Below are 10,045 nucleotides of genomic sequence, written 5' to 3' on the forward strand. Positions count from 1 at the left end.
TTTCTTCTTGGACCTACAAAAAAGAAAAAAAGACAACAAAACAAGAAAAGTACAAGAAAAGAAGAAGAAATTACCTTCGCGTCAATGCTTCCAAGTTGTCAAAAGTAGACTCAAAGTGGCTTGCAAATACTGTGTATTAATATTGTGAAGTGGAGAATACAGTGCTATATATAGCCACGCATAGAAGCTGTCTAGGTGATTTTGTTCGATGTGGGATATGTGCTGAAATGGTCTCCTAAAAGGATTTGGTTTCAGTGACGGCAGGAGTCCAATTCTTGGGAAAATAGCAAATTAAGATTGCTTTTGTGTTTTAAGTCAATAAGAATTTGGCTTGAGTCCTCTTTGGAGTAGAATAACGCTACTAACACGTAGTATCTCTACAAAGTGCTGGCAGAGAAGTTCCATGTATTCTGGCTCACGTGGAAACTAATGGTCTTTTCCATACTCATCAATTACATTACAAGCATTTTTAATTCAAGGAAGAAGCAAGTTCAAACGTGAATAGCATGGGTATCTTGTTTGATCATCTAAACCGAAAGACATCGACACCATCATATGGAAGTGATTACTTTTATTCTCGGTCCTTGGTGATCACGTTTTAAAGATCATTTTTCTCAAGAAGACAAATACATGTAATCTCTAAGTACTTCAAGCCTAGTCGATTGATGGAGTGTGGCAAATTCGTACTCCGCACAAGTCTTGAAGTAGGGGGCATTTGTAGACTTGTAAATTTTATTAAAGTTAAATCCATAAAATAATTTGGATTATATTTTAAATTCAAGATACATTGGTCCAAATAAATATTATGCGCTAATATAATAGGATTAGTTATATAAGTCCAACACATATGGGTTAAATAAATAAGTCTTAATCCATTGGGCTAGCCCATTTAATTGGGCTAAAGTGATGAGCCCACTTCATTAAGCCCAAGATGATATCTTCCTAGAGGCCCAGTTTGGTGCCACGTGTCAAATGACGTGGCGCGCCAAGTCAAGCGGAAGAGCCAATAGGATCATGCTACGTGTGAAAATGACAAGGCATGCCCAGTCACACTGAAAGGCCAATGAAACCGCGCCACGTGTGCAAGTGACATATTCTGGCCAATCAAATGCGGCCATGTCCCACTTCAATTTGATTGATCGGAAAGAGTTTGTTCTTATCACAACTCCCTTCCACAACTATAAATAGGGGTCTTCATAACTCAGAAAAGACACCAGAAGTTATAACAAGAAGCAAGAGAGAGCTCTTTGGATCAAACACTGCAAATTCCTCCACAAGTTTCAAGCTTCAAGCAATCAAGTTCAAGTTCAACAAATCAAGTTCAAGCTCAAGAACGAAGAACAAATCAAGGTTCAAGGAGTGCGAGTTCAAATCAAAGTTCGTGCCAGTTGAATTCAAGATCATCGTTCGTGGCAACAAATATAGATTCAAGATCAAGCTCAAAGGCCCTTGAATTTAATTACAATTGGAAAGAAGAATCAGAGGATCCATAGAGATTGTATACTCAAATATTCGAAATAAAATACTACGATTGTTGCAATATTTTCGCTCTTGATTTTATTTTCTCGGCGCAAATTTATTGTCTACAGAACCACAATTTAAAAATTATTTTTTTTTAAACTTCGTGCCCAGTCAAACAGGTTCACACAAATTGGAACGGAGAGAGTATTAATTAGTAATGTATATATTTTCCAAAAATATTTTCCCCTCATCAACCAAAAATCCAAATTCCACAAAAATATTTATCTATTTAAGAAAAATATTTTTTACGGAAAACGAGTTCCCTTCACTGATTCTAGAAGGGTTTTAATGTGTTTCACTTAATTGTTTTCTGTGGCATTCCTAATTAGCTAGCCCCATAAGGAGATTGTTCAATCTAAAAGCAGTATAGAATCAAAAAGTCAAGTTACAAAAGAACCATACTTTTCTTAAACCTCTCTTTGATTTCTTTTTGTGGGTGAAAAGTGAAATATCAATGGTGGAAGAACTAGGCCAGTCCCGTGGATTGAAAGATTATTCCAAATCCTACTCAAAAGTTACTACCTCCTCTTTTAGGAGTATTTCAAATGAAATAATGATTTTCCGTCACACAGCTTTAATCATTTTTCTATCCAAATACTACTTACAAATATTCTTTTCCAATTTAACTTCAAAAGAAAATGTAATTTTTAAGTTTTATGGATAGAGGAATAAATAGAATTAGACATAATAAAATAGGAATTCAAAGATTTAGTATTTATTTTTTCAATTTCAACCAAATATTATCCAAAAGAAGATAGAATATTATGAATTTGAACCTTATAAAGTCCCTTTTCATTTCTGTACAAAGTTACTGTATAATATGATCAAATAGCTAAGGCAATGCCATGCAATGTTTTCGCATGGAAAAACAACTCAATGACTTGGCCAACACGTTAGCCAAGTGGGGCCTACTCCTCAACCCCTTGATTTTTTCGGTGGGTCCACTCTTATTCTTCTTCTGACTACTCTTCACCAAAGCCGTCGTCTCCCCGCCGTCACTTGCAGGAATCACCGGCGGCGGAACACGACGGTAGCCCTGTCTTTGCTTGATTGCACTTAATTCCATTTCGGGCTTGAATTTTACAGGCCCGAACATGAACATTCTTCTCCGAGATTTCGCTGACATGGAGGTCAGTGCAGTAATATTCACCTTCTGCACATTTTGTGAACTATAAAAACGGGCCGAGTTAGCCTGTTTCTGATTCATCGGCATTATAACGGGCCGATGTAAAGAATTGGAACGAAATAATGGAGATAAATAATTGTCATTTAATTGCTCATCTAATTGCCTTTTGTCATCATTTTCATGACTAATAATTTTTCCGCAGAAAATAATATCTGAAAATGTATAATTTTCAGAATCAGATTCAGTGAAAAATTCAAAAAAATCTTGTGGCGAAGAGGAATTTTTTGGGCTCTCGTTTTCATCCTTCATTTGTAGGTCAGATAAAGAAATTGTTTCAAAATTTTCTATATCTTCTTCTACTCTTCGTTTTTCAGCTTTGATATCCATAATCAAGAAGCTTTTAAGTGAAATACGATGTAAAAGATATATTGTACTATGTTGTGAATAAGTGAAGATTAATGTGAAAATATACATACAATCACAAAAGTGATGTCCTTTTATTTTTCTTATTGTTATTTTTGTTTTTATCTTTATTTTATCTTTTCCTTATTGATGTAACTTACATGGAACGGCTTCTAGATTGAAAGGAATAGAAGGGAATAATTTTAAGGGGTTGATCACATGCAGTGGCGGAATCATAAGTTTATTAAGGAGTGTCAAAATATAAAAAAGTTAAATTCATAAAAATAAAAGTCAATATATAGCATAAATACATAAAAAGAAAAAAGTGAAATTTTTTGGCAAGCGGCTCCGCCACTGATCACATGCTAGTTATACAAAAATTATTAAATATTTTATACTTTATCTCAATAAAATAATATATATATTCTAGCTTAACTTATTATGCTAAACTTATTTTTTTTTGTACGACCAACCAAATACAGTATAAGTTAAGCAACAATTATTTATGATATACTCTCTTTAATTAAATATAAAGTTATTTTATACGAGATTTTATGTTAGTAGTTATTTTATTTTTTTTTTAATATCTCCAATCCAATGACCCAAGGAGGGTGGAAAATGGTAAAGAAAATAAGGTTACTAGAAGAAGACTGGAGGAGGTCAAATAGTGATGTGAAAGAAGGTGGGAAATGGGAGAGGAAGGTAAGAAGTGCTAAAACGTTATCTAGATGATATGATATTATTAATTTCTAACGTCTAGAAGATAATGTGATATTGTCTCGTGAAGAAGCCAAAGACATTGATCAATTTAATGTGTGAATATGGCACCATTAAAATATGCCATTTTCAAGAATGCATAAAATATATTTATATTTTATTATATATTTAAAGATTAACTAATTCGCTCAAAATTCAGAATACGACGTCCTGAAGTTTAAATCTCAACTTCAAATTTAAGATATCGTATCCTAATGTTCGAAAATTATGCACAAAAATTCGAATCTTATGTCCTGAATTATAAATTAGCAATTCAGAAATTCAGGATACTTAGTCCTTAATTTCAAATTAGTAGCTCAAAAATTTAGGACATTAAAAGTCCTGAACTCCGAATTAGCAGCTCGAAAATTCAGGTTACAAAAATTCAAGATACTTATAGTCTGTTTGGCCAAGCTGCAAAAATCAGCTTATTTTGAGAAGTGCTTTTTCTCAAAAGTACTTTTGGTGAGAAGCAGTTTGTGTTTGACTAATTAATTTGAAAATCACTTCTGAGTAGTAATTAGTGTTTGGCCAAGCTTTTAAAAGCTGCTTCTAAGTATATTTTTCTCAAAAGTGTTTTTGGAGAGAAGCTACTTTTTTCTACTTCTCCAAAACTGCTTCTGCTTCTCCTCAAAAGCACTTCTTTTTTTTCTTCAAAAGTTTGGCCAAACACATCAATTTTGAGGGAAAATAACACCTTTTTTTCTAGTATTGGAAAAGCTTGGCCAAACATGCTATTAAGCCTGAAGTTTGGGTGAATTGGCTAATCTTTAAATTTATTGTAAATTGTGAATATATTTTAAACATCATGCTTAAAAATAGCTATTGGTGCACTTCGCCATTTAATATTGGTGAAGCAGTTTAATTGGCAGGGGTAATTACGACGGTGCGAATTAAAATTGCTTGATTAATAAAAGTGTGAACGGAGAGATATGACGAGGCCGTCGTTAACATGGAAAAAAATGAAAGAAAATGATACAAATTACAAATAGGTGCATTTTAGTTGATACTAGACGAATTCTCCAGATTATTAACAAAGGAGACAACTGCAAAAATATGGTGGAATTACAAACTTCTCTCTTCAGCCCCAATGATTAGTCAATCTGACAAACTAAATCTATTTTACAAAATATTTTGATGTTTAGTAAAGAAGAAGCCGTTTTTCTTTCTTCAAATATATCATTCATGTTCTAATTAGTAAAATGTTATAATTAAATATTTAAGACAGAAAAGAGTAGTTTAGACAAATACAAGAGCGTACAGAAAAATAACTTATTGTATTATTTTATGCGGGACAAGTGAAATAAGAGTACAAATATTATCAATATATGGATTAAATTTACTAAAATGACAATAACGCCCCCCATCATCTTCAAAACCAATTTATTTAATACAACACACCAACCATCCAACCACAAATAACCCCTGGATTACTAATTTAAGCATTACATTCCATTCCATGCATTACTTAATTTATCTCTACATTACTAATTTTGCATTATGCAATCTCTGCATAACTAATCCCTGCCTGGCTTGCATTAGAACCAAACGGCCCCTAACTTCACATTAGTTTATTTATTTACACTAATAAATGGATATTGGGGGAATTAGACATCGAAACAAGCATGGAGAGTATTGAAAGCATATGTTTGAGTAGCAGTAAGAAATCCCAAGAGATAGAACAGGAAAAAGTTAGATATCAAATAGCAAACAGTAACACTAGAAACAGTTGCAAGCCAGTGAAAGTGTGAACTCTATTTGTTGCGCTTCTTAGCCTGCTTGCCCTGGCCCTTCTTAGGTGGTCCCTTTCCACGACGTTTCAGCATTTCAAGCTTGCTCAGTCGCTCTTGCTCTTGACGTGCCATCACAAGAGGATCATCTTTCATGATATCATGTGGGTACCATTGTGATACCTTTTCACCAATAAGCTTCTTGCGTAATACCTTGTGAGATGACCTCTGCCCGGTTGGGTTAAGCACATGACCAAATATCCTGGCCCTTGCCTCAGCTACCCCTTCAATGGCTGTAGCAGCTAGCACATTCTTCAGTCTGCCAAAGTTCATTTCTTGGTTCTGAAAGCAGCTCAATACTCGGATTCACTGCACAAAGAAGACGCAGTCTCAACAATGGTTCAGTGAGAATTCTAATGCAATCGCAAATACATCAGACTCCGTGTTCTTAGAAGCACAGCAAAGAGGCAAGGTCCCTAAGGTCTGAAGCTAAAATCAAGAAATGAAGCACACAACTAGCTGAAAATTAAAGAAATACTAAACATATACTACGAATTTAGTACTATAACAATCAAAATGCAAATAAAATAACTAATCTCATTATCTAATACTTTATAATAAAGCCGGATTTTAATCAACTCCTCAAAATAGAGATTCAATGAACCAACTAATGGTCGTTTGGATCGCTTAGGACATCATTGTTTGAAGCTCACACTTCTTTGACGCACTTGGCTTCATCTAAGAAGCACTAACCCCCTGCTACGAATCGATATCTTTAAAGCAATGAAGAGATGACTTTTACTAACACTGATCAGACTAACTAAACATAACAAGATACCATGAGTCAGAAGACGAATTCGTTGCTACCACATTCAAAGTTCATTACTTCTCAGGATCAACAAAAACCGGACTCCATCACTTGGAAAGGTCATTCAAATGGCCTCTTCTCTGTGAAATCTTGCTACAATACACTGTCACCTCAGAATAACAGTGGATCTTGGCCATGGAAGAAAATATGGCATAAAAATGCCCCTCTGAAGGTCTCGTGTTTCTCTTGGTTAGTGGGGCAAGGGACGCCTGCCTCACCAAAAACAACAACCTTCAGCAAAGAGGCTTTCAGATTTGTAGCAGATGTCCTCTCGGTGAAAACCATTATACAAAGAGATGCAAATAACCTATTTTCTCATTGCAAGATTACATATCATTCTGTGGAATTTATTTTTTGCTTTACTCGGCGTCTTCTGGACAATGCCAAACTCCATCAGAGAGCTCTTCACATGCTGGGACAGGGACAGACTCAACAAAAAGCATTACAAAATTTGGAATAAACTCTCCATGTTATTCGGTGGAATGTTTGGACAGAAAGGAACTGTAGAATCTTTGATGGCAACAAGAGAAACATTCTTAACCTCAAGTCCAGAGCTTTTTCATAACTAGTTTGTATGTGCATAATGTCTAATCTAGGATCTGCACAACTTGGAAATATGTTTTATTGCACTATCTTAGTGCTGTTTATTCTCTAATAAAATCTCTTACTACTTGTAAAAAAAAGTTCATTACTTTAACAACTTTCATGAGAACTTCTACCTCATCCTTAAAACCCCTGATCAACAAAGGTGAGTTTTTCCCTCTCCCTTTGTCTTTTGGTACAGCTTTATAAAATGCTTAGCATCCATTGAAATGGATCAATAATAATAATTTCCACGAGACCTTCTAGCTTCTCTTTCATAGTCAATAAGGGTGATGATGTCGTCAACCCTAACGGGTATGAACACCGCTGTCACCTTTGCCCAAGAATTTCTCCTACCTATTGCACCTTCACTACTGCACGTTTCACTTCACCTGTGAATCTACTTACTCTACATATACCCCAATTAAGAAAAGAGTGTAAAAAGTAAAAACCAATTAGCTAGTACAATTTTCCAGCTAACAACGATATTACAACATGATCATACTATACCTTAGGCAGAGTTTGAGAATAACTTGAAATGACAGCAATTTCAGTGAAATGTTGGCATTCTCAACAAGATGGTCTACAATCAAGTATACTACATGAAGTGCAATTGAAACTGAGTGTGGCCTAGTAATATGAAGGTGCATCTTTTTCTTGGTTCTATAAAATTGTAGGACAGAGATGGAGCCATCAACGCGCTATTAATGCACCTTTTTTACAACAAGAAAATAAGATATGATAAAATAGCACATGAGATGTCATAATCATTGGCGGACTTTGTCCTTGCTAAAAACAATCATGGGTGGACTGACAATATTTGTACTATGATATGAGTTAAATTAAAAAGACGTGTCTGTATAAACCGTACTTATTCTGAACAGTCTAAATATAAGAGTCGTCTCAGGTTATAATTAATAAACCATAGGATTTCCCCACCCCGTAAATTATAAACGTAGGATTAAAAGATGGTGTTCTTTAACCCAAACGGAAGGAGAAAAAAAAGATTGAAAAAGGACGATGAAGAAAAAACATGGCTCCCGCCCCTATGTTTAAATTATGAAGGGCTCACTATTATACTAGTAGTAAATTAGAAGAGAACGACCAGAATACGAGGTTCTTACCCTCATGTTTAGAGTACGAACAACTCAAACAACATTTCGGGCTCGTTGTATTAATTCGCAGCGACAAGTTTCATAACTTATACAGATTCTGTGTTATTCGTAAAAATTTATTAATACAAACAATTGCAAATGTCAATAAACAGTCCCAAGGGAAACATGAAAATTGAACTGAAACCAAAACAGCTTAAAAATGAAGACTTTAGAGTCTAAGTATTAGCTAACAATTTATTTTAATGCAGAGAATTGTAATGAAAAAAATATGAAGATTCAGAACACAAAAAAAGAACCACAGAGAGAAAACAAACGGAAAAAAGTTGGTACTGTCTGACCTAAATCATTTGCAGAAACAAATAATTAAAATGCTGGCAGCAATACAAGTTGAAAAATGACTATTTCTGATACCGTCCAAATTCAATTTTCCGTGCGAAAAAATGGAAATGGCAGGAAAAAGTAACTACACGACTTCAGAACTAATAAATTGCCAGTAGGTAGAATCAAATGCACCATAAACCCAAATCCATAACCACGCAGGCATACAATACCATGACACCAACAGCTAAATCCCACACGCGCGCGCGCGCACACACAGCAGAGACAGAGAGAGAGGTGGAAAGGAGCTCACCGGAGAAGCCGCCGACGGCGTTGGATGACGGGAGAGCGGCGACCGGTGTGCGCCCTGAGGGTTTCTTCTAGCGGGTAGCGATGGTTTTGACGTTTGAGGGTTTATTGATCTAGAGTTTTTTCCCAAATTGTGAGATTTTCGGTTGAAACTTTTTATTACTCCGTAATTTGTGTCAAAATTTCATAAATGAAATAAAAGAATAAAGAAAAGAAGAATATTGCAAAGAAACACGGAGGAATTCTATTGATTATGGGATTAATTACAAAGAAATATAGCCCCAGGGAAAAAGTGACTTAGTCATCCAGTAACAAACCCTAGAATCTCTCTAAAATATAGACATTAACATTAAATACAATTCTATTTATAACACCTCCTTAAATGTCTATTCAACAAATAATGTGCCTCATTAAAACCTTAACTAAAACAAATCCAGTGGAAAAAAATTCTAGTGAAGGAAAAAGAGCACGATGTTTAGACATACGCGTTTTGGTTGCCTCGTTAAAACCTTGCAAGGAAATCTCAGTGGGACAAAATCTTGTAAGGAAAAAAGAGTACAACGCGTCTTAACTCCCCCTGATGAGAGCATCAATCCACATCCTTTGAGCCTTCACATCCCAATCTTGTACACTAGCTTTTTGAAGGTTGACGTTGATAGAGATTTGGTGAACAAATCAGCCATATTATCACTTGAATGAATCTGCTGCACATTGATATCACCATTTTGTAACAACCCCACCGGTCGTTTTACTTTCTAGATTCCCGTCCCCCTAAATAAGACTTTTCATATGTGCTTTTATTGTTTTATGACTTACGGGGATGGTTAGTTCGGGTTTGGAAGGGTTCGGGTTGAAATCGGAACACTTAGTTCCTTAATATTGGCTAAAAAGGGCTAAGTTTGTCTTGAGTCAATAGTTTGAGTAAACGACCTCGGAACCGGGATTTGACGGTCCCAATAGGTTCTTATGATTATTTTGGACTTGGGCGTATGTTCAGATCGGGTTTTGGATGACCCAGGAGCGTTTTAGAGCTTAATATTGAAAGTTGGCATATTGAAGGTTTTAAAGTTCTTTAAATTTAGTTTGGAGCAGGTGTTGGTGTTATCGAGGTCAGTTTGCGATTCCTGTTACACCTCATGTTTCTGTACTAGGAAGTACGCCATAAATAAATTGATATAAGCACGGAAATGAGATATTACATTCCGCATTTCGTACGTTAAAGTTTCGTCATAAGTTAATCAACGTAGACTCGGGGATGAGGTTATCTTGAGGTTATACGCATTTATGCTACTTATAACAAGTGATAAGTAAGTGGCGT

At 35.3% G+C, this 10,045-nt stretch overlaps 1 protein-coding gene across 1 annotated transcript; it reads right to left on the bottom strand.

Moving 5' to 3' along the window:
* Nucleotides 1-5,313: 5,313 nt before the first annotated feature.
* LOC109239400 lies at nucleotides 5,314-8,896 on the bottom strand. Its single transcript, XM_019405958.1, has 2 exons — nucleotides 8,732-8,896; nucleotides 5,314-5,904 (listed from the first exon to the last, which is right to left on the bottom strand). The coding sequence occupies exon 2, from the start codon at nucleotides 5,866-5,868 to the stop codon at nucleotides 5,560-5,562; it is 309 nt and encodes a 102-aa protein (XP_019261503.1). The 5' UTR covers nucleotides 5,869-5,904; nucleotides 8,732-8,896; the 3' UTR covers nucleotides 5,314-5,559.
* Between the last annotated feature and the right edge of the window lie 1,149 nt (nucleotides 8,897-10,045).

This window comes from Nicotiana attenuata, unplaced genomic scaffold (genome assembly GCF_001879085.1).
Source record: "Nicotiana attenuata strain UT unplaced genomic scaffold, NIATTr2, whole genome shotgun sequence".
NCBI lineage: Eukaryota > Viridiplantae > Streptophyta > Magnoliopsida > Solanales > Solanaceae > Nicotiana > Nicotiana attenuata.